We start from the raw sequence: 25,852 nt of genomic DNA on the forward strand, positions 1-25,852 counted from the left end.
CTGTAGGTTTTCGGCTAAAATGAATAATCTGAAAGTGTCGAGTTTGTACATTCTATGCAGTTCTTGCTCAGCAATTAAACTGGAAATATTGTGCTTTAACATGGAACGCCATCACTTACCATTGGCTGAGATGAATAGAGCTGTAGGGCTTCTTCAAGGTGTCATGCGACAAAATGATGTATCTCTTCATTTGGGGGTCTCCCAACGTGTTATCAGTCGATTGTGGCAGCGTTTCCGTGAAACTGGCAGTCCAGCCGAACAACATCCAGGGCGAGGACGCGCTACAACTGCAGTTCAAGACCGATTTTTGGTCTTAACCGCAAGAAGACAACCGACAATCACAGCACCTGAGTTGGTTAACGTGTTGCAGCAGACGCACCAGGTAACCATTGGTCGTGATACTGTCAGGAATCGACTGCATGAAGCAGATCTCCACAACAGAAGGCCACTTAGATGTCCACCTTTGTCGAGAGGCAATCGCGGTAGAATATTAGAGTGGTGTTAAGAACATCAAAACTGGGATGCAAATGATTGGGCCACAGTTTTGTTTACAGACGAATCCAGATTTGGATTTCATCCAGATTCTCGTCGAGTAAGACTGTGGAGACGACCTGGAAATAATGAACGTTTGAGATACGTCCAGGAAGTCCACACATACAGAGGTGGTACAGTAATGCTATGGGGCGGAATCATGATCGGCGGCAGAACCGATCTCGTTTTTCCAAATCGCTCCCTCACAGCTCGACAGAACCTCGACACCATTCTTCTTCCTATCGTTCGTCCGTTTGCTGGTGCTGTTAGTGAAAACTTCCACCTAATGCACGATAATGCTCGTCCACATGTCGCGCGTTTAGTGACTGACTGGCTCACCAACGAAGGAGTTGATGTATTGCCATGGCCAGCACAATCACCGGACCTGAATCCCATCGAGCATGTGTGGGACATGCTTCAACGAAGAATTACTCCGCATATGGGGAACATTCACACAACGTTTCAATTGAGAGAGCTTTTAATCACTGAATGGGCAAATGTACCTCAACAAGACATTGACAATCTCATTTTGTCGATGCACGATAGATGTAGGGCCGTAATAAACCAGCGTGGAGGCCATACTTTGTACTGATTCCAATTTTTTTTTGTATTATGATTTTTTTCCGGGTGCCAAAGAAGAGCCATATTTTTTTTAGTTTTGCTTATATGCGCACTCAGTATTTTTGACCATTTAATAAATTTTGTTGTAAGTTACATTTGTTTAATAATCACCCGTCAACTTTTTTTCCCTAAAGCGATCTAAAAAAAATTATTGCCATTTTTAAAAATATCCCTAGACTTTTCCGATGTGTGTATATAAGTGATAAACTTCTACATCGCTCAACCGATCGTGATGAAACTTGACATGTATAGGTAATTTTTCGCAAAGAAGTTTTTTAGGCTATCAATTTTTCTGTAACTCGCCACTAGATGGCGCTGTGGAACAATTTTTTAAAAGCACTGTTCTATAACGCTGCCCACGCATAAGTTCGTTGATTCTGATTCTGTCAAAATATGGGAACAGCAGCGATACAGCAACATAGTACTAGTATGATATAAATAAAGGCCAAACATTGTGTTTTCTGAAAAAGAGTGTTCTTAATAATCGTTTCTGGACTTTTTTTATAGTTTCAGAATATAAAAAGGCCTTTGTGTGTATTTTCTATAATGTTATCCAATTTGGCACTGAAGAGCCTTAGGGCAAGTGTCTTAAGGCGAAACATCGGTGTATAGCAGTGAGGGTGACAGTGTTCCATGTGAGTGCAATTTATTACCATTAATTCAAAGTAGAACTCATGTGAATGATATCTGATTCTTATTCCACGACGAATGTTTGAAATACAAACTAAGTAGAGAAAAGTATCTTCTGTATAATTCAGTGTTCATATAGAAGTATTTGTTTCAAAAGAATTTTTTTCTTTCGTGTAATTCAATGTTTATATGAAAGTAGCTGTTTCAGGAGGACTTTCTTTCAGTTTGTGTCTAAAAGTTACTTCTTTGCATGATCTACACATCCATGTATAGAGTTACTTATTTTCAAATTGATTACTTCCTTCCTTTCTTTGGAAGATTCTCTTATCCTTTTTTTTGTATCAGATGGAGTAGTAGAAAGCCAAGAACTTTCTTTCCCAAAAATTAATCACTCCTAAAAATATAACCCCTTCAATTATCTTTAACGTTTTATATTTTTAACACGCTTTTATTAGCTTCACCTGTATGCATGTATGTATGTTCGTTTTTTTTCTTAGTAACTCTCAACTTCGGGATCTGTATTTAACAGAATAATCGACATTATTGCTGGATCTATTCGCGGGCAGATGGCGCTGTACCTAACCTCCTTGATATATCGACATTATTACTTGATCTATTCGCGGGCAGAGGGCAGTATACGTAACCTTCTTGATATAATTCCAACACACTTTAAATGTGAAAATGTGAAAATTTAAATGTGAAAATTTGAAAAAATGATTTTTTATATTAAAACGGGTGCCTGCTGCCTTATTTGTAACCCTCCTTCGCGTGTCTGCTGCCTTGGGCTTGGTAGCTGATTTTCAGGCTCCCTCTGCGGAATCGAAAAATATCAATGATCATTTTTATAAACAATATACGGCTGATTGATCCCAAAGTTAAGATACAATAAATATAGTTTAAAAAGACTAAAAAACACGCTTTTATAGCATACGAAACTAAAAAAATGAAAAATAAATATAGTTTAAAAAATTAAAAAACACGCTTTTAAAGAACATCGAACTAAAAAGTTAAAAATATTTTTTTTGAATAAGCTTAAAACAATAACGAACGAAAAATACTATTATTATTGTGAAAAAAGCGTTAGCGCTTTGTGCTATATTTTTTGTATATCAAGCGCCCACCAAACCTTCATTTTTTTCGACACCTCGACCCGTGTTTCAATCAACAAGTGATCAACTTCAAGAGAAAGAATAAACTTTCAAACACAGACTGTTAGAAATAGCCCTCTAGAATCAGCTAATTCCCTACTTTCGAAACAAATACTTTTTTTAGGACAAAACACAATCACTACAGAAAAATCCTCAAGGCAGTCTAAGAGCGGAAGTCGCCATTCACGTTGGTTTTGAATCGCTGGAGATTACAATCATTTGGAAAAACATTCTCGATAAGTTTATATCACATAAACGCAGATATTCAAACGAAAGAGTTTTTAAACAGTGGAGTTCGGGGTGTACTGAGTTGAACCTCAAAACGATAAGCAGCCACAGTCCATCGCGTACTTCTGATATGCACCGTTCTTGGTGAAATCAAATGTGCAAAGTCACTTGAACATCTCCCGTGAAAGTATCTGTAAAAGGGAGACAAATCTCCAACCTTTCTTCGATATTCCAGACTATCAAGGTTACAAGTGATGATTGTTTGTGTCTCCAATCAGGTGAATGGCACTTTTCTGGGTGTAATCTAGCAGCTTCAGGGTATGCTTAGGTACCGAGCTCCTTACATGAGAATATTACGCCAAAAAAGGTCTGATCCGAGCTTTATGAAGCATCAAAAGTTGCTGAGGTGTGTACAGTTTTCTGGTTCAGTGTTTCAAGCTTTTGAGAAGCAGCCTTTGCAATTCCAGCGACATGATTGTGCCAAGGCATATTGGTGTCTATTTTGACCCTCAACAACTTATCGAAGCAGAAAGCGAAATTGTCTGTCCTGACATTATTATATCCGGTTCGGAGACATTTATCTTTTTGGAGAAAACTTGTACAAGAACACTGAATTATACAAAAAACACTCTTCTCTATTCAGTTTGTAATCTAAACATTCGTTATGGAATTGAATCAGATATCATTCACAGGATTGCTACACAATATAGTGAATGAAAGAAGTAAAATTTCACTTACATGGAACACCGTCATCCTTACTGGTGGACGTCCGATGTTTCGGAATAAGACGATTGCCTCATTGCCTTTACAGCACCAATCTGAATAATATTATAAAATGAAACACTCAATTTATTCATAAAACAACAACTTTATGTTACGAATAGGTTGAATCTACTCATGTCATCGATGACAGTACGTAAAAAACATTCATTCGTTCATTTAAATTCTGTTTAAATTGAAAGGAGTATATTTTTCCAGTACAAACTGAATAGAAAAAAGTGATTTTTGTATGATTTAATATTCACATGAAAGTAATCGTTTTGAAAGTACATTTTGTTATGTGTAAGTCAATATCCGTGTGAAACTAGTTGTTTCGAAATGGTTTGTAACTTCTATGCATTAATGTGAACAGTTTAATTTAAACTTAGTTACTTTTATTTCCTTCAGAAGTTTCCCACATTTTTTGTATGAAGATGAAGAACCAGAAAGCCAAAAAGTGTTTTTCGCAAGTATTCCTACCTCTACACAAAGGATGTGAAGAATCCTGAGGACTAGTGGGAAAAAAATTCTCAATTCAATGTTATGTTCTGAGTGTTCATATAAAGTTCATTTCAAAAATGATTTATAATAAACGAAATTAAATCTGCAACAATATGTATCCCAAAGACGAGAGCTTTGCGAGCCCATAATTGTATGAACTTTTTATCTTGAAAATATCTGATTAATCTTCCTTCAATTTATAGAAAACCATTAACAAAACTGAAGACGGGTCTGATTCCAAAAAAAAAAAAATAATACGAGTATCATATATGTATTTTGTTATACCGAAAATATGTATAGATTCTCTGAAACGTTATACAAATCCCCTTTCCATTGTTCTCTGGAATATTCGACAATAAAAGAAAATGTCTTCTTCCTCCTTTATCTGATGGGAGAAAATGTTAGCAATTGCAATAAAATGCTACAATACCGAAATATCCTAATAGCACTTTCTCGGTCCCTTTTTTCTCGCAATCCGTTTTTTCAGGATACATATACTACTAAATGACGAATCTTGAGCAATACAAGCTTGATGTGTTGAATTATTTATGGAAATAAATTCAACATGTTGAGAAGCTTGAATGAAATCGTGTATAATATTTCTCTCTTATTTTCAGAATTCATTTGAGATATGTTCACCAACGGAAGAGTGGATTTGCGATATGCAGACATAAATGAAAGAAAAACTGAATTGAACCACTTTCCTATATTTGTATAACAGACGATGAAACTTCTCTCACAATATTTCTGAATGATTATTTCGAAAGGAAATTGAAAACATACGTTGGCTGTTCAAAAAATAAGGTTAATGTTGAAATTTCGCGGGCGACATACATTAGATTGACGTTTTTTTATATTGGTATACTCGTTTCATCTATTCAGCGCGTTTAGTTTGTTGGTGAGATGCATACAATTTAGTGTTTTGCGTGTTCGGTGATTTTTTGCTATCGGGTAAAATGGATCATAGAATTTGCATCAAATTTTGTGCATAAAAAAGAATTGAGTTAAAATCTGTTTTTTCGTTAACCAGCTGTCGCTCCCTACGAACGACAACTCTCAAAAGTCTAAACTTGTGTCTTAGCTTTTAACGTGCGATTCCTAACGCGGGTTGGACGATAGGAAGTCAAAATCGATAGCCTTGCGGTTCTAAAACCGGTTCACACAGCGGTTGATTGAGTGAATGAAGCAAATCAACCTACCAGACTACCGTCCCACCTGAGTGCTCAAAAACACTCCAAATGTTGACAGTGGCATTCAGTGATTTGTGAACAACTGAGCCAGCTACTAATTGATGATCCGCACCTATCATTCAACACGTGCTTTTCCGATGAGAGTACATTTTTTTTAATGGAGCTGTGAATAGGCATAATTGCCGTTACTAGGATGACAGTAACCCACACTTATTCCGAAAGGTCCATACCCAGTACCCTCAAAAAATCAATGTCTGGTGTGGCATATTAGGTAGTCATATCGTAGGGCCACTTTTTATTCCTGGGAATTTAACTGGTGAGGTCTACCTGAACATTCTTGAAGATACAATTGATCCTCTCATAACAGAAATTATTGAAAATGACCAAAATCATAATGATGATCGGCTTCATTTCCAGCAAGATGGAGCACCTCCTCACTATGTTGCTCCGGTAAGAGAGTTTTTAGATGACCGGTTTCCTGGACGGAGGATTGGAAGGAGAGGTCCCATCGAATGGCCTGCCAGGTCACCTGATTTATCACCTTTAGACTTTTTCCTTTGGGGACACTTGAGAAATAAATGTTTTGCTACGCAGCCCGAGTCCATAGAAGATCTTCGCCAACGAATTACAGCAGAGTGCAGAAGTATAACACCTGATATGCTACAGAATGTTAGGAATAGATTTGAACAAAATCTGTATTATTGTATGGAAGCAAATGGGTCACATTTTCAGCACTTGCTGAAGTAGGATTCTACTAAGTCAATTACACATTTCAAAGTACTGGGTTGTAGTTGTTTTTCTTCATAATACCTACATGTTTGAGTGAAATACAACAAATTAGGTATCATTGGAAAGATAATTTTGTGCCCTTTCAAATGATATATCACTCGACCCCACTTTCCATTTCAAATTTTAGGGTTGTTACTCACCCTCGCTAGGGGATTGAAGGCACAGGTAGAAAAATACATCTAAAATGTGTCCCCCTCAAAAGCAAAATTGAGCTGTCCGAGCATTTTTGCGTTAAGTTACAAAAAAAGGAGAGAAGCAGGGTGCATACTTTTCGTTGGACCACTCTGTATGTAAACGCGCCGCTGTTATCCGCAGGGGGGGCGCCCCAGTTGGAATATTCAAAAAGTCTTTCTTATTGCACACCTACAATATAAAACAAACCTACATACAAAATTTAGGCCTTCTTGAATATAGTGGTACGGGAAACAGTGAAGAAAAAGTAATTTTCATATGTAAACGCACCGACATTATCCCCAGGGGTGGGAGCCCCAGTTGGAATTCTCAAAAATTCTTTCTTATTACATATCTACAACATAAAACGAACCTACATAAAAAATTTCAGCTTCGAAAATATAGTGGTACAGAAAAATAGTGATGAATAGGTACTTTTCATATATAAACGCGCCCCTTTTATCCCCAGCGGGGGATCCTCAGTTGGAATATTCAATAATAATTTCTTATTACACAATTACAACATAAAAAGAACCTACATTCAAAATTTCAGCCTTCGAAAATAAGGCGGTACAGAGAAACAGAGATGAAAAGGTAATTTTTATATGTAAACGCCCCCTTTTTATTTCCAGGGGAGCTTCCCAGTTGAAATATTTAAAATCCCTTCCTTATTGCACATCCACAAACGAAACCTATATAGGCAATTTGAGCCATCGAAAATATAGCGGTACGGAGAAACAGTGATAAATAGGTAATTTTCATATGTGAACGCGCCCCTTTTATTTCCAGGGGGCCCCAGTTGTAATTTTCAAAAATCATTGTTTTAGTGCGCATCTATGACCTAAGAAGCACTTATATACCAAATTTTAGCTTCCTAGGACTCACCATTTGGTATGGAGATACAGAAACAAATGATTGTTAAGTGGCTTCCGCATTCATAAATATAGATATTTTTTTATTATACTCTAATAATGCATGGAAGATTCAAAAATTAGTTCATAATATTCAGTTTAAAAAAGTATGTTGAAAAACAGAAATGACATTTACGGATTTCCCTTTCCCTAAAATCAAAAACCCTTTAAAATAAATACAATATGGATGACCCATTATTACATTCGTACAGAAATATTACCGCATTCGAATACATTTGTGATTTGTTCAATTTGTCCGTAAAATTTTTCATTTTCACATCACTCAGATAACAAACTCTTTAGCTCATTCATATCAAAAGAAACGGATACAACTTTTTAGTTTTTCTAAAACAAGATAGCGTCTTCCTAAAGTTCCTTCTTTAAAATCGTTCGAAGCAGATATATCAATCGAATATTGAATTTCCCTGTAGAGGATAAAGTGCATCCACTTTCTTGAATACGAATTACATTTACTGCAACTCGACAATCTTTCACCCTTATCGGTCCACGTACTTTATTCAAATCGTGTTTTCTAACACACCTCTCACATCCAAAGTGAATAGATGGGATAGTTTTCTTTCCAGAGAGTATGGCCGAAATGACCAGAACTTGTGATCCTATCTAGAAAAATTTATTGTTTTATCAGAGAAGAGTCACACGACGAGGAAATATTTATTTTCACTTTTTCAAAGGTCATACCCAAATTTGTAGTATGAGTGATGTACCGAAAAGAAAATATTTCGTCCAGAACACAAAAACGAAACCAGTCCAATTTTTCATTATTCAGACAAAAAAATGTCTCGGGCCAGATGATTTTGAATCATCGTTTCAATCTCATTTCTTTTATCCCCCCGTCGGGGTGCGAGCCTTAAATCTTCAATAGGATCAACAGTCAAGCAAGGAAATAATAATAATAATAATAATTTTTATTGGTCTCAAGAAACATAAAGTTTGTAGACAGGTCAGTAGAAAAATACATTTAAAAATGTATATAAGGTCATACATTAAAAGTGGTTAATGATAAAAAAATAGAAGGTATAATGCAATAGAAAACCCAAATAATACATAAAAACAATGGCATTATACATTATAAATATATAAAGTATGTATATAGATAATGATGAATTGTGCTATCAGTATAAATAAAACTACAGGTTTCTGTGGGTCATGAAGATATTTCTGTTTTTCTTGATGAATGTTTCGAATTCAAGTATACTATAGAAACAGTTATTTGATAGTATCTGTTTCAATTGATTTTTGAATTGCGTCGAGGGTCTATTCCTAAACTCTGTGGGAAGAAGGTTGAAGAGCCGTATGTCGTCTCTTTGCGTTCGTTGCAGACGACATAATGGCACCAACAAATTGTGTTTGTATCTGGTATCATGAGGGTGAATTGACGAGTGTGTTGCATGTTCATTTATCTTTGACTTAACTGTTATTATACTTTGATAAATGAGCAGTGAGTAGATGGTCATGATTTTTAATGAAAGAAATAGTTCTCTACAACTGGTATCCCATGGTACATTTAAAATAGATCTTATTGCCGCTTTCTGCAATGTGAAAATTCTCGTAATATGTGTAGATACTGCATTACCGTAACACTGTATTCCATACATCAAGTGACTATGAAACAATGCATAATACGCAGATACTGTTGCTTCCATGTTTGTGACATGTCGTATTTTTCTTAATGCAAATATCACTTGCGACAGCTTGTTACATAAACAGTTCATATGAGCTGTCCACCTCAGTTGTGGGTCTAAAACTATACCTAGAAATTTTATGTGCTCATTTTCAACCAAACTATTTGTACCATTTACACTAAAGATTTCACAGCGGGTTTTGGTCTCATTCAAAAAAAGATCATTGGCTGTGATCCAAATCTTAGCATGTGCCATAATATCTTGATAAATAGGTAAATGATCAGTCCCCTTTTCAAGTTGTATACAGAAAGTTGTGTCGTCGGCAAACATATTTGTTAGTAAATTATGGCAGGATATGGAATCTGGCATATCATTTATGTATATCAGAAATAAGAGTGGTCCCAGTACAGAACCCTGGGGCACCCCTCTCGTTACAGACATATACGAACCTATGACATTGTCAACAACTACTGCTTGGCTACGATGAGATAAGTATGACTTGAAGAAATTAAGACAGGTACCACGTATCCCGTATCTGTTTAGTTTTAATAATAAAATCTGGTGGTCTACACAGTCAAATGCAGCTGATATGTCAGTGAAGATTCCCAAACAGTGTTTATTCTCCTCAAAACAGTTCTCAATGTATTCGGTCAAAGATTTTAGGGCATCAGTTGTGGACAAACCTTTTCTGAATCCATACTGGTAAGGACTTAATATATTATTTAAATTAAGGAAGCTAATTAATGAATTTTAAACTACTCTTTCTAGTATTTTTGAGAAAACAGGAAGAATAACAATTTGTCTAAAATTACTTGGCAATGAAGGATCTCCTTTTTTATGTAATGGGCACACCTTGCCTTTTTTCATACCTTCGGGAAAAACACCTTCCGTCAAGCACGCGTTAATAACATCGGCTAGTGGTTCAGTTAGAAAAGGAGTACATATTTTAACGATAAACATATTAAAACCATCCAAATCTTCGCTTTTTTTATTTTTGAAATTAACAAAAACAGACTTGATATCTGATGGGGTGACTGGTTTGAAAAATAATGAATTTTGTAATGGGGGTAATTTTATCAAAGTCTCAGGTTGAATATTTATTTTTTCTAATTTTTGGACAATGCTTTCGGCATTAGTGACGAAAAAGGTATTTAAATCATCTTCACTTAAGTTAACAGGTTTTACATGTTTTCTGTTTCTGCCAATTTCTTTATTGACAATACTCCAGACTGTCTTCTGTTTGTTGTCAGATTCCATGATACGTTTTTCGTTCAGTGTACGTTTGGTACTGTCCAACAGTTTGTAATAATTCTTTTCATAGTCATTATATATTTTCGAGTTTTCAGAAGTTGGATGTTGTTTCTGCCAAGAGTGTAGGAACATTAATCTGTTTTTCGCATCATGAATTTCTGGTGTCAGCCAGTGTGATGTTGACCTGATAGATGGTCTTGCATTTTTTGGAGTGAAACATATATTATGGAAATAGCTGAAAGATCCCATATAAAAGATCCCTATCAATGCCCTGAGAAAATCTGAAAGAGATTTATCAAGAAGGCAATCCAAAGGGTCAAACAGGCCCAAGTGCTAAACTCTACAAGATTCCCTCAAAGGAACATCAACTCTCAGTAAATAACTTGAGAGTTTCATTTTCCTCTTGAAGATGATCACTTGGTGATCTAAACACGTGTCGAGGTATCAAAATAAGAGTTTGATGTTGGGAAAAACCTCCAGTAATATTCATTACTACACCATTACTGTTTGGAACCAAAGGTTGTGATGTACTGGAACCAAAGGTTCCAAACAGTACATCACAAGTCAATAATTAGTCACAGAAATTAAGTTGATGGTCTATTCACAACAAAGATGTTTTCAACTTGTAAATTGCCAATGGCACATTTGAAGCAAATTAGGTTCGTTTTAGATACAGAGTGGTCCAACGAAAAGTATGCACCTTGCTTTTCTCCTTTTTTTGTAACTTAACGCAAAAATGCTCGGACAGGTCAATTTTGCTTTTGAGAGGGACACATTTTAGATGTATTTTTCTACCTGTGCCTTCAACCTCCTGGCGAGGGTGAGTAACAACCCTAAAATTTTAAAAGGAAAGTGGGGTCGAGTGATGTATCATTTGAAAGGGCACAAAATTATCTTTCCAATGATACCTGATGTGTTGTATTTCACTCAAACATGTAGGTATTATGAAGAAAAACAACTACAACCCAGTACTATGAAATGTGTAATTGACTTAGTAGAATCCTACTTCAGCAAGTGATGAAAATGTGACCCATTTGCTTCCATACAATAATACAGATTTTGTTCAAATCTATTCCTAACATTCTGTAGCATATCAGGTGTTATACTTCTGCACTCTGCTGTAATTCGATGGCGAAGATCTGCTATGGACTCGGGCTGCGTAGCAAAACATTCATTTTTCGAGTGTCCTCAAAGGAAAAAGTCTAAAGGCGATAAATCAAGTGACCTGGCAGGCCATTCGATGTGGACTCTCCTTCCAATCCACCGTCCAGGAAACCGGTCATCTAAAAACTCTCTTACCGGAGCAACATAGTGAGGAGGTGCTCCATCTTGCTGGAAATGAAGCCGATCATCATTATGATTTTGGTCATTTTCAATTATTTCTGTTATGAGAGGATCAATTGTATTTTCAAGCATGTTCGGGTAGACCTCACCAGTTAAATTCCCAGGAATAAAAAGTGATATGACTACCTAATATGCCACACCAGACATTGATTTTTTGAGGGTACTGGGTATGGACCACTCGGAATAAGTGTGGGTTACTGTCATCCCAGCAACGGCAATTATGCCTATTCCCAGCTCCATTAAAAAAAATGTACTCTCATCGGAAAAGCACGTGTTGAATGATATGTGCGGATCATCAATTAGTAGCTGGCTCAGTTGTTCACAAAATTGCAGCCTTCTATCAGGATCACCTTCATTGAGTTCCTATACTAATTTAATTTTGTACGGATGAAATTTATAGGCTTTTAATATCCGTATTATGGACGAACGGGAGACACCTGGGGCTGCAGCAAGCTGACGGGTACTTTGAGTATGAAATAATTCAACATGTCCCAAAACAGCGACTTCCACTGCTTCATTACTGATCGGTTTCTGTGGCTGGTGTTTCACATTACAGACAGATCCGGTATCGGCAAACTTTTGGATTAACTTGGCAACGTACGAATCATTCACATTTTTTTCCCGGGATGACTGTTATTAAAGAGGCGAGCAGTAAGTCTAGCACAACTATTATGTTGATAATAAAGTTTAACAATTTCAACTCGTTCAGGAATGGAATAAACCATTTTTACAGTAAAGTTAAAATAATTTCAAAAGCAACCGAACTGAATCAATGAACGTTTGCCTAAATTCTTTTTGTACACTTATCTGCTGTTGTTATTTGAACCAAAAAACGTACGAGAGAAATTAAGGAATATAGTTCTTTCCGCATTTTCATTAACACCAAAAATATCGAGTAAATGTTCTTGTTTTTTTTTGACTATTCAAGTGAATACAACAAATTAGACCACTCGATATATTAAACCTGAGGAGATTTGCGTCACACCATCTTTTTATTTTGTTAATATTACAATTCATTATTGTTTCATGTTCAGGGGGATTTTGATCACGTCATAAAATTGTAGTGTTGACAGCGAATAGGGTGAACTCACCTTTGATATCAATAGATGTCAGATCATTTATGTACAGAAATAATAATAGTGAACCAAGGACTGAGCCTTAAGGAACTCCACAGTTTGTTTGTCCTTTCTCAGAATAACTGGTCGTTTTAACAATTTGACTACGCTCAGATAAATAGGATTCAAACCAATTGGGACTTACACCTCTTAATCTATACTGTTCTAATTTCCGGAGCAGTATACCATGGCTAAACACAGTCAAACGCCTTAGATACGTCACAGAATACAACAGCTCCATCATTTAATTTGTTATATAGACTGTACAGTAATGAAAATATGGCATCATGTGTGTTTTTTCTACTCTGGAATCCAAACTGACATTTGTTTAATATCTGGTTTTTCTCAAAAAAAAAAACAATAGTCTTCTCTTAACTAGTTCTTCTATAATTTTTGCAAGTGTTGTTATTAAGGAGATATGTCGGAAGTTAGAAGAGATACCAATATCAGCACCTTTATGAAGAGGAATCACTATAGAGGTTCTGAGAAAATTTGGAAAATATCCTTCTTTAAGTGAGGTTTTTCATCTGATAACACATTCTCACTGTACCTTACCTTTAATATTCTGCCTGTCTAGCCTATATAACCTGCTGAACAGAAGTCACCACATTCTAGTCTCCATATTCCACTTATCCCTTTTGGGTTTTGCTTTGAATAACATGTTCTCTGCATTGTTCTTACTAGTAAATTATGTAATTATGCTAAATTTAAAAAAAAAAATTTTTTTGTGTTTTCAGAGAGCTTTCCCAAATAGCTCTTGCTAACATATTTCTTAGCTTCTTTTGGTTTCTCATGATTTGGATATAATTCGTTCCTAATCAATTTTATATTTTCATTGGAGATGATTTTCTCAATTGAGTTGACTGGAATATGGTTTATGATGCACTGTTTGGAACCTTCGGTGTAGTAATGAATATTACTGGAAGTTTTTCCCCAACACCAAATCGTTATTTTTAACACCTCAAGAGGTGTTAAAAATAACGATTTGCTTTTGGGGGAAAAAACTCCAGTAGTATGGAATATGGTTATTAGATGCTATTTGCTTCATGATCTTTATTTTTTCTTGAAATACCTTCTCTGATGACGGAATCATGAATGCTCTAAGTATCATTGATCTGAATGCAGATAACTTATGTGATAATGGACTGAAAGAATCCATGGAAATTGTACAGTCTGTGATATATCGTTTGAAAAGTGTCTTCATTCTCTATTCAAAAATGTTATCGCTTTCAACTTTATTGCAACAATGAAGATAAGATAAATTAAAATCATGTGGTTACCGAAATTCGATAAAACTATGGATGTTAACGAAGTGGATGTTCAAAATGTTCACCGCGAACGTCTTGGCAACATCCTAATCCCAAATAAAACTATCTTCTAACATTATTTAACATATATCAGGCGTGACCGACCTAATCGCAAGCGGTATTCGTTCTTTCAAGTCATTCAAATCTGAAGGTTTAGTTTTGTACACATTGCTCATTACATATCCCCATAAATAGAAATCTGATGATGAAAGATCAGGTGATCACGCTGGAAATTTAATCGATCCTCGCCTCCCTATCCACCGATTGGGAAATATTGTATCGTGGTATTGCCAGACATTAACTTGGTAATGTTGTGGTGATCCATCCTACTGAAACTATATCGTATTCACTGGAACTTGAGGGTTTCTTGGATCAGGATATACATTTGTTACACTGGGAATGACATCATTTTGAAGTTGTGCCAAATAATTATCGCAACTCAAGTTGCCTCAATGAAAAAGGGACCAATGATACGGTTTCCTACAATTCCTGCCCAAACATTAACCTTTTGAGGGTATTGCCAGTGAGGATTTTCCGTTGACTATCAGCGGCAATTTTGCCGATTAACATGACGGTTAAGAGACAAAGTACACTCATCAGAAAACATAACGTCTTCCAATTGTATGATATTGTTATCCAACATGTCTATCATTCGCTCACATATGTTCTTCTGTCAAAATCGTCTTCCATGAGCTCCTGAGTAGGTATCATTTTATAGGAATGCATTTTATTTTCTTTCAATATGTTTACTATCGATGTATGGCTAACATTGGATGTAGTGGATGCCTGTCTACTTGATGTATGTGGATTTTACTCAAACTCAAGCTTCACATCTAATTTGAGTTCATCACTCATTGCATTGGCAGCTGCTTTTTTTATCTTCCCCACATGACCAAGCTTGCGAAACTGCTTCTCTATTTTGCTTATTGTTCCTTGAGAGATGGGCGGTATTTTTGGAAATTTCTTATGAAATAGGCGATCTACTTCCTGTTGTGTTTGGGTTTTATCTCCGTAACCAATAATTTGTAAAACTGTCATTTTATGCATTTCTGTTAATCTCACCATTTGCTAGACTTGAAATTAACGAACTTCAGACTCAAATTAAAATACTGACAACTAATGTTATATCATACAAAATAAGTTGACAATGCGTTTCAAATTAACGTTGCCACGAAAATTACAGTTTTTTAAAGAACATTGTTATGGATTTTGCTTACATTCTTATTATCGATACCTCAACATGGAATAAGTTTTTAGTATATTGCAATACGTTTCGAGAACGACATGATTTTGATTCATTTTATCTTAATTGTTGCGATAAACTTGAAAGGGATAATATTTTTGAATGGAAAATGAAGAGACCTTTCAAACGATATATCACAAGCATATACTTCCAATTTAAAAAAATTGGGTTGTACCTGTCATTCGATGGGGGTTGAAGGTAGGGGTAGTATTTTTAGACGTGTTTCTGGATTTTGTTAAAATGTGTACCGTAACCAAACTAATGAATGTATTCCATTTGGCTTTTACATATTGTATATGTTGAACTGAAAGTATTAATAATTTTTGTAATAGTGAGATCCAGAAAGTTAATGCTATTGTTTTGTTCAATTTCTGTCGTGAATTTTATCTTATCGTGGAGAGGAAATTCAGGAACTGATTTATCTGTCTCTTCGAACCCACGAGGATATCATCCACAAATCTGAACTAGAATGAAATGTATTTTTGTGATAAGGCATTATTCAGGCAGTTTACTTGAGAATGATTCAATAAACCAAAACCAAATAACAATCTCAGTAGAAATTAGACGAAAGTTTTGTCATCCTATATTTGATGAATTTCTACAAAATAAATAGGTCATCAATCGAAAAACTTTCATGCAAACCTAAAATAATCATTTTTTTTGTTCCAGATGTAAGGCATGTTGTGTTCGTGATTTCTAGTCAAGAAAATGATTTTAATATGAAGTTAGCTGAACATTTGAAGAACGATATAATTTTCCAGTCTGGAATTGTATTCAATGTAAGTACAAAATTTACTAAAATGTTGTTCAATTGTCAGAATGACTTCCCAAATCATTAGGCAGAATATTGAGTTGTTGATTATGTAAGTTATTTTCGGACATTCTACCTAATCTTCAGAGTGATCTAACAATTATGATCTGAATCCTTGCGTAGAGAAACCCATGTACGAGTAATAGGTTTGTTCTGGATTCTAAATAAATCCGAAAACGTTTCGGAACTGCCTACAACATGATGCGTGATATTAATAAACCCGACATTTGAGCACAGAACGAAATTACTTGAACCAGAACTTTATATAGGTCATTTCAAAAGTTTTGTCCGTTTTTGTGAGTCTACTACAAACTGTAATATATCAGTGAATACTCCTCCAATTTATTCGAAGTGCACTTGTGCAACGTACAACAAGTCGAATAATTCCGTCAGCATAAAAATTGTATGCTCGGGATTCGATGAAGTACTATATTGTCCAGTTGATTTTGCAACTATAAGTTCCCACACTAATATTGTCATAGTCCGCACAGCGTTTCGTGTCTTGGTTCTGATCTTGTTTTGGTTGACGGCTGCTCAGCTACTACAACTCAACTGGATAGAAACATTGGCAACGTAGCAGTGGACTGAATTGGACTGGACTATAATGGGCTTGTTTCATGATTTTTGGTTTATAGTTCACTTGATAGAAATTTTAAATTGAAAAAGAGTGCACTCTGTTTTATCTCTCTAAGTACCGTAGTTTTCCCGTTAATAATTATTATAAATCGAATGTGGTAGTGTGGTGACGTCACGCCCCTATTCCCGCTTCTTGTTCCATTGACCAATAGGAACAATAGAAATAATCAACATTGCCAAATCGTAAAATTTACGAAGCCTATAATTATCAGTTCAATTATGGAAGTGTATATGAACCCGTTAACGTTTCAATTAATGAAAAATTCTCCACATGGAATGTGGAGTTCTATATCTAAAATCAGTACACAAAGCTGATAGATCACAAATTATTTACCTAAACTATGATTTTATGCATTATCTAATAATATAAAGTTATGAAAATCAAAAAATATAGCAAACTGGATTGAAGAATCATTTCAAATACTCAATTCATTCTACAATCCTCAATCTGTACAACTGCAATTTATTATAAAAACTAACGATTCCTACATACAAACCTCTTTCTGATATAACTACTAAATTCAAGCGTTATAGGCTCGCTTGGGTAATCTGTTGAATCTTTCAAAACTTGAGAGAAAGGTTGAATGAGGTCAAGTTTAGACAGAATTGATTGTACTCGAACTGATCCAACAAAAACTTCTGAGGTAATAATACCATTAATCATATGATAAAATTCAAATAATTTTGTTTCATACTTTCAGTAACTGAATAAACTCCAGATAATACTTTCTGTGGAGATACTTGAAGTTGAAATAAAAAACTCTGTCATCAAATTAAATATTGTCGTTCCCCTTTCATTTATAGTCACTTTTTAAATGAGTTCTATAGAGTCTTGGAAGAGTAGGAGGATTGTAGTTCTTTCTTTTCAATACTTTCTCCCATTATTTTTTCTCATCATTTCATCCTTTGGGAACATAAACTTATTATATGAAATAACTCACTCATAAACCAATGTGCCTTCTGTTTTCTTGTACCTTTCTGCACAATTTAAATCAGCACAAGAATGCACCATATTATTATTCAAATATATCTCTAAAACACTTTCAAAACATACACAAACTAAACTCAATGAAAAAACGAATTGTTCCTACGTGAACTGTCAGCTAAGAAAAAATTGAAACTCAATGTTGCAAAAACAAGCAGATTAGATCCGGTATGACATACATTTTCAATGCCGAATAAACTAATGAATTGTGATATGGGCACTCCATTTTCCTGAGAAAATGAACGATCAATTAACATTTTCTGTAATTATTCATTAATTTTTTTTAAGAATAAAGCCAGCAAACAGATAAATACAATACAATAATGAGATCGCTCGAATCCACGAAGTAAGCATTGAAATGGACAATAATATTTGCCTTGATAACTGATATAGGACAAGTTATATCTAAATATAATTCTTAATAGAATTAAACGAGCTGTATTTTCAAATGGTTTTCGAATGCTCAAGAACCCTAATGAAATAAATCAATTATGCATTCATGCCACCCACCAAAAAATAGGAAATTCAACGTTACTGATATATTAGCCATATTGTCATCCAGTCAGCCAGCGCCCTCCGTAGTGTATGTGACAATGTGCTCTTTCTAATGTCGATGGATTCCACAAACTTCGTATTTTACTTAAAATAATTTCAAAATGAATGTTGAGCCTAGTTTTTTTAAAGCTGACTCCCGACAACTTACAACTTACCAACTTACCAAGATAAATACATCTCAGTTCCATACCACCAATATACGAAGAACTTTGGAAAGATTTTCAAGGAACTAGGTATGAAGGTAGTTTTTGAAACAAGTCATACACTGCAGAACCTTTTGGGAAGTCCAAAAGACAAAGTCAAGATTTCGGAAAAGTCTGGAATTTACGAAATTGAATGTAAGGACTGCGATGCAAAATATTATGGACAGACAAAAAGATCTATTAAAGTGAGATATAAGGAACACATAGCACACTTAAAATATGGAAGACCTGAAAAATCAGCAGTCGCCCATCATATTTTGCAACAAAACCATTCCATAGACTTCAGTTCTTTAAGATTAGTTAGACAAGTTAATAACAACAGGCAACTAGATGCCTATGAGAGTGTGGAAATAAGTAAACGTAATAATATTATGAATAACGCTAACGGACCAATACCAAATAGCATACTATATAGCTTGTTGAAATAATATTGTTGGTTTTACTGATTACTACAAAAAGACACATTGTAAATATATTTAGATAGGCAATATTGTGAAACTAATTTTAAATAGCTGAAAATTGTTCTATATATAGCTGTAACATTTAAACATACATAAGGACATATTGTAAATAATAGAAATGCCAATTGTAAAATTAATTTAGGGTGGTACACTTGTATGGGTGGTATTACTGATTACCTACCTGTATGATGTACCTGATTAGTATAAGTAGCTTTAGTTTTGAGTAGTTATTAGTTTTATCTTCCTCTTGAAGATGATCACTTGGTGATCGAAACACGTGTCGAGGTGTAAAAATAACGATTTGGTGTTGGGAAAAAACTCCGGTAACATTCATTACTACACCAAAGGTTCCAAACAGTATATCACATGTAAACTAATGACACGGAATATGCAGCAAAATAGGTACCCGCCGAGACCTACCTTTTACAGAAAAACGTTCTGTAATTATATAATTTTAACCGTTGTATTCACACCGAGTTGACAACAATAAAACAAAAATGGCGTCTGTCAAATTGGATCATCCGATCTGTGATTGGATATTAGAAACCACTACACTTGACCACTCTACTCTAGACACGATCAATTTTATTGGTCAATAGACATGTAGCCAATTTAAATTCTTGCTTTTCGAATTATTCTTTTTTCTGCAAATATAAAGAGATTTTGGGACCGATTAGGCTTGATAAGTATAATATACTTATGATGCACTGTTTGGAACCTTTGGTGTATTATTGAATATTACTGGAGTTTTTTCCCAACATCAAATCGTTATTTTTAACACCTCGACACGTGTTTCGATCACCAAGTGATCATCTTCAAAGAGGAAGATTAAAACTCCCATAAGAGCGACTGTAGACGAAATGTTAATTCTTGTGCATTAACAGAACATGTTAATTCGGAGGATCATAAAATGAATTTTGAAAATCCAAAAACCAAGAAAGTGCCGACGATGCCCAATAGGCTGATAGGCTGAAACAGCTGACTACCGGTGGCTCTTAAAGTGAAATCAATATGGGGATGATAAAAAGTACTATCTATTTATTTTTTTGATTTTCATGGAATTATTTTCCAGCAGCTTGGCATCAACCTTCCTAGATTATACATATCCAAAAAAATCAGTAGCACTAGTATTTGGAAGCAATGCTCATGTAGCATCAGTTAAAAATAACTTGAAACTGTATCTGAATAATGAAGTAATTAGATTTGAAAGTAATGCAAAAAATCTTGGTTCAATTTTAGATGAGTCTTTAAGATTTAGAGAACATATCAATCGAAATATTCAGAGAGCCTATGGTGCACTACGATTACTATATCCTCACAAAATGTACCTCAATGTACCTATAAAGGAAATGTTATGCGAGTCTCTAGTTTTAGCACAATTCAATTATTGTTTTCCGGTCTATGGACCTTGTTTTGACTACGATACCTGGTCCAGAGTACAACGTGTTCAAAACTCTTGTATTCGTTATATATATATGGAATTAGGAAGTATGAACATGTGTCCCACAAGCTTGCGGAACTGAACTGGTTTAACATGAAAGATAGGTTCAAAGTTCATTCATTATGTTTATTTCATAAAATTATATTATACAGAAATCCGCCTTATTTATATCGTAAAATAACATTCAGGACAGACGTACACAACATAAATTTGAGAAACAAAAATGTAATCACATGTCCACAACACAAGACCGCAATTTTCCAGAGAAGTTTTTCGTATTCGATTTTTCATCTTTATAATTCTATTCCCGATTCGCTAAAACACCATAGTAATTTATATAAATTCAAAAAGAGCTTAAAAGTTTCCTGCAAGATAACACATTCTGATGCAGTTCCGTTTCGTATACCTCTTTTTTTTTTTCTATAATCTGTGTTTCACAAGTAGTCATTTTTCGTTATCTCTCATACAACTTTCTTTTTTTCCACTTGGTTATTGGTGGTGAATATTCAGGTGACCCAACAAATGACAAATGTCAAATGCCAAAAAATTGGCATAAACTGTTTGCAAAATATTTTCTGTAGGCTGCTTGGGATTTGGATTATGCTAGTAGTCAACGGTATAACGGTGACTCTGGATTGTTTTTGAGTATTACAATACAAAGGTCCGGCGCCTCCACCACGTGTCGCAACTCAGTACTCGCTTGGCTCATTAACGAGAGGATTTTATTCGCTGTTTCACTCATTCATCATTAATCCAAATAATGAAAGAACTCCTTTGAAAACTTAATTAAATATGTATCGTAACGAAACGGGGAAAATACTTCAGGAATAATCCTACACTAAAATGTTAATCAAAAATATAATAAATCACCAAAAATTTACATTATACTGCTACCCAGCAGGATCGAAGAAAAGAAGATGTGCTGCATTGCTGGAACCTTTTCTGAAGATCAATAGATATTGGATAAATTTCTCAATACTCTCTCTTCTTGATCTTGACCTTCCTCAATATTTATGAAGTTTTATACGCTGACATTGCAACTTCGATCCGGTCACTGTATTAAGGAAAAATGCTCAGTATGCAATCTGTGCAAAGTTTGCATATTTGGAGATTGTTTTATATTTCTATATCCTGCGATCGTATCACTTTTGATGTCTATGAACTTGGAATATTAAAAGATGGATTTCTGAATACTGAGTGTTTTTGTTTTAGAATATTGAAGTTGAGGTTAGAACATCTTTCAATTCATGTATTCGCTCTAATGAATTTGAGTTATTTCATGTTTATTTTCCATATTTGACACTATTATTGCCAAATGCTTGGTTGATTTTTCGGGCAGTTTTGACAGCGCTTTGGTTCAATTTGAATTCGTACAGAAAGAAAAAGTTTCCAAAACTTGTTCGACATCATATAGTAATAAGCTAAAAAAAAGCATAAAAATTAAAAATATCTGTGTAAAAAGTACAAAATTTCCATCGAAATTAAAGATTTATTGAGAGCTATTGCTATTGCTATTGGAGCTATATAAACACATAATATTAAACTGCTGAAACAACCAACATTTTCATTAGAGATGAAATTTCATTGAGCGACAGTTTTTCTTCATTTGATGGGTTGTGAGTGTAATAAAATTTTCATCTCGATTTCAGGAAAGTCCTGTTGTCCACATAGCTCAACAAGATTTTCCTCATTTCGCCGGGTGGGCCATCATACCAATAGTATCAGATATCTTGAAGGTGCACAAACACAATGCATCATGGATATTTTTTCTTCAGGATTATACGTCGTTGCGAGTCCATAAAGTAATAGAGATATTGGATAAGTACAACCATTGTGAGGTATGTATGAAATAAATGAGATTATATTGGTCATGTTTGGAAATTCTGTTTTTGCTCTTTTGAATGAGATAAGGAGGCTGCTCTGAATTTTTTTGACTGTACGAAAATGGTGATTTACGTTGCATTAAAATTGGCTGTTGATTAATTCTCTTTGGGTTTCCATCCATCGGGATCGACTCCCAAAATATGAGTTTTAAAAAAGTACATTAAAACAGAATGTTCAAGTTCAGCACTTTTATGGAGTTATTATTATCATTATTGTGTAATCCATTCTTCAATCCATTTTCATTTTAGGTCACTATAATTGGTTTTGTACGTAGCGTTCTTTTTATAATTTCATTGTTGCCATACTTTGATATCATGTCATGATAGGTTCGAGAATGAAAGTAGGATATACGCTGTGTGTGTGTTTATTCAGTCTCCCTCAGATATAATACACTCGTGCTAGCGTTTTTTTCAATCTCCTCAAATCATTTCTGATATGCACTTTTTGATATGCACTTAAGCTGCCTCAGCAATTCGGTTTGTATCTCCTCAATCGTCGCAAAACGTCGTCCTTTCATGGGTCTTTTCAATCTTTGGAACAGTCAAAAATCGCATGGTAACAAATCTGGTGAATACGGTGGCTAAGGCATGATTACGGTGTTGTTTTTTTCCAAAAAATTACGAACAAGCAATGACGAGTGATTCGGTGCAAAGCCATGAATTGTTTTTCCAAGATACTGGACGATTTCTTCGAATTACTTTTCGCAAGCGGCGCATAACTTCAAGATAATACTCCTCATTAACCACACGACCATGTGTCGAAAACTCCTGATGCACTACGCCACGGTAATCGAAGAAAACAGTGAGCAAAACCTTGACATTTGATCAAACTTGACGTGCATTTTTGTTCTTGGCTCTCCTGGGCTCTTTGGACTTTGGTTTCGATGGCATAACCATCTGTCTATGATTTATCACCAGTTATGACTCTTATAAGCAAATTTTGGCACGAACTTCGCTGCCACACGCTTCATGCCTGAAATATACGAACAAAGTTCATGGTATAAGCCAACCGATCAAGATCAAAAGATTTTCAAGATTTATTTAAAGGTCATCATTTTTACAGTTTTTACAGTTTATATATACAGTTTTATTACCCTCAGTGTGAGGATGGATGCACCTTAGTAACTAAAGTACTTGTGTTGCGCTTTCCATCTACCACTCAGGGTATTCAATTCTATGTCTGTCTTATATCTATATCTATACACACACATTTCGATTAATTGATTTACAGAACTGATGAACATTGGGAATGATGAAGAGCGTGCTGAACATCGTTTATGTTTAGCCGAATAAATCGAGAAGTTCGGTATTGAACATAACATAATGAATGTTTTGATTGATTTTTTGAATGTATTGAGATTGGAATTGTTTCTTATGTAAACTGGCAGAAGATTGAATAATTTTGGACCGTGATTGGACGAATCTTGTTTATTTTTCTTTGTTTGTTGATTAAAGTGAAAGTTTGTTTTTGTACACCCAACTTAAACATTGGTGGATATGAGGCGCAGGTTTCCAAACTTGTTAAATCCATCAGAAGTGATTTCGAGAAAATCCAACTTTTTTGATACCTTTAATTTGGAAATCAAGTAGGTTTGAGTGACTGATTGGTTGGTTGTCCTTTAAAACTTATATACGGTCAGTAAATAAATATTAGAGAATGTTTTGCTGAGTTATTTGGAAACGAAAGTAGGATTAAACGAGTTTTGGAAACATATTGTGGATTTATACAGCTTTGACAATTTATCTGAATGATTAAGAAGTTGAAAAACACTTATGTTATGCAAAAATAGTGTTTATTCAACTCAACTTTAAAAAAAAATACAATCTCTCATTTAAGCAAAAACAGGTTCAAACAACTACTGACTGTAACAGTGTTTATGAAAAATGTAGCTAGTTTTGGAAACGTACTATTTTTTTAATATCATAGTAGGTATTACTGGAAGTAATCAGATTTGGTCTACTACAATTATATAGGCATGTGTCAAAGCTGCCAAAGAAGGTGTTGTCGCCATTTTCTCAATTTTAGTGGAAACGCACGCCTCATATAGAGTTCTCTTGTTTTCAGTAACTGCGTTTCCTTATACAGACGTACGGTAGAGTATAGTTTAGGTTTTTTGAATAATTGTTGAATGTACCACCCCAGGCAGCAATACAGTATCTTATTACAGATTCTGCTAAAGACTGGTATATGGTGATCAAATTTTTGTATTCCAGAATATTTCTCAATTCATGAATTTTTTTTGTTAAAAGTCTGAGCCGTTTTGCAACATGGTTTATGTGGTCATCCCACCTCATATGCCGATCCACTGTAACTATGCCGACATCTTCCCTAACTTCTCTAATAGTGATTCGACGATTCTCCATAACAATTTTCTTCACTTTCTCAACATTTTTATCGTCATTGTCATTCACATCTTCTCGTCCTCCTGTGAAAAGCTTGTACCACTTGTAAACATTTTTCTGACCTAGAGTACAATCACCGCACGCCACTGTCAACATTTTAGATGTTCATGAGCACTTGATTCGATTAATCACACAAAATTTGATGCAAGTTCTTAGATCCATTTTTTTGATATCTGAAAATCGCCGAACACGCGAAACACTTCTGACTTGTATGCGTTTCACCAACAAATTAAACATGGTAAGCAGTTGAACATACAGTGCATTTCTTCAATGTCCCCCTCCCTTTTATTTTTTGATCGGGTAAACTCAAAAAATCAAAATTAAATGAAAAGGAGGGTCTTGTGACACATCTCCTTTAAGCGTCTGACACATGCTTCACAACCCTAGAATATAATGTCAATATTTTACCCTATTACAAAATTGTGGAACTTTTAATAATTGCCTGAATACATTGACATTTAACTATATAATATGAGGTAATAAGCTTGATGTCAGTTCAGAAGATGATCGAAATGATTGCCTTGAACTTCTTGACATATGAACAGCCTATCCGATATTTCACGCCGAACATTTTCGAACACAGTAACTTCAATATCTCTACAAATATGTATTATTTCCTGCCGTATATCCAATATTGAAGCAGGTTCAGTTTTGCTTCAAAAAGTCTAATAAAAAAAGTCTCAAGGTGTCAAATCTGGCGAGCGGGCTGGCCATCCTATAGGACCTCGACGGCCAATTCAACGACCGGGAAAAGTAGTATCCAAATAGTTTCTTACTTGTCTGGAGTAATGTGATGGTGTTCCATCTTGTTGAAATACAATATTCATATAGAATTCATTAGGATAGTCTTCAACGATTTCAGTGATGAAAGGGTAAACAGTAGTTTCCAGCATATTCAAATACAGTTCCCCTGTTGAATTTTGATCAATAAATAGAGCTCCTACAATATGGTTTCCCAATATTCTTGCCCATACGTTATTTTTTCCTGGACATTGTGTATGTGTTTTCCCGAAAATGTGAGGGGTTGGTGTCACTCCAATAACGGCAATTTTGTCTGTGAATATTGCCGTTTGAAAAAATGTACATTCGTCA

General features: G+C 34.9%; 1 protein-coding gene across 2 annotated transcripts in view; it reads left to right on the plus strand.

The window, feature by feature from the left end:
• Window positions 1-25,852, plus strand: part of LOC111506461 (beta-1,3-glucosyltransferase) — a 104,812-nt gene that overhangs the window by 49,040 nt on the left and 29,920 nt on the right. Inside the window, exons 3-4 of one of the 2 annotated variants that reach the window (XM_074175146.1) lie at window positions 16,052-16,161; window positions 22,124-22,312. In XM_074175146.1, coding sequence (XP_074031247.1) covers window positions 16,052-16,161; window positions 22,124-22,312 — 299 coding nt within the window. The remainder of the gene's footprint in view (window positions 1-16,051; window positions 16,162-22,123; window positions 22,313-25,852) is intronic. The other variant, XM_074175147.1, reaches the window with a different exon arrangement.

This window comes from Leptinotarsa decemlineata, unplaced genomic scaffold (genome assembly GCF_025532065.1).
Source record: "Leptinotarsa decemlineata unplaced genomic scaffold, Ldec_3_MD MMD2_tig00000882_RagTag_RagTag, whole genome shotgun sequence".
Taxonomy (NCBI): Eukaryota; Metazoa; Arthropoda; class Insecta; order Coleoptera; family Chrysomelidae; genus Leptinotarsa; species Leptinotarsa decemlineata.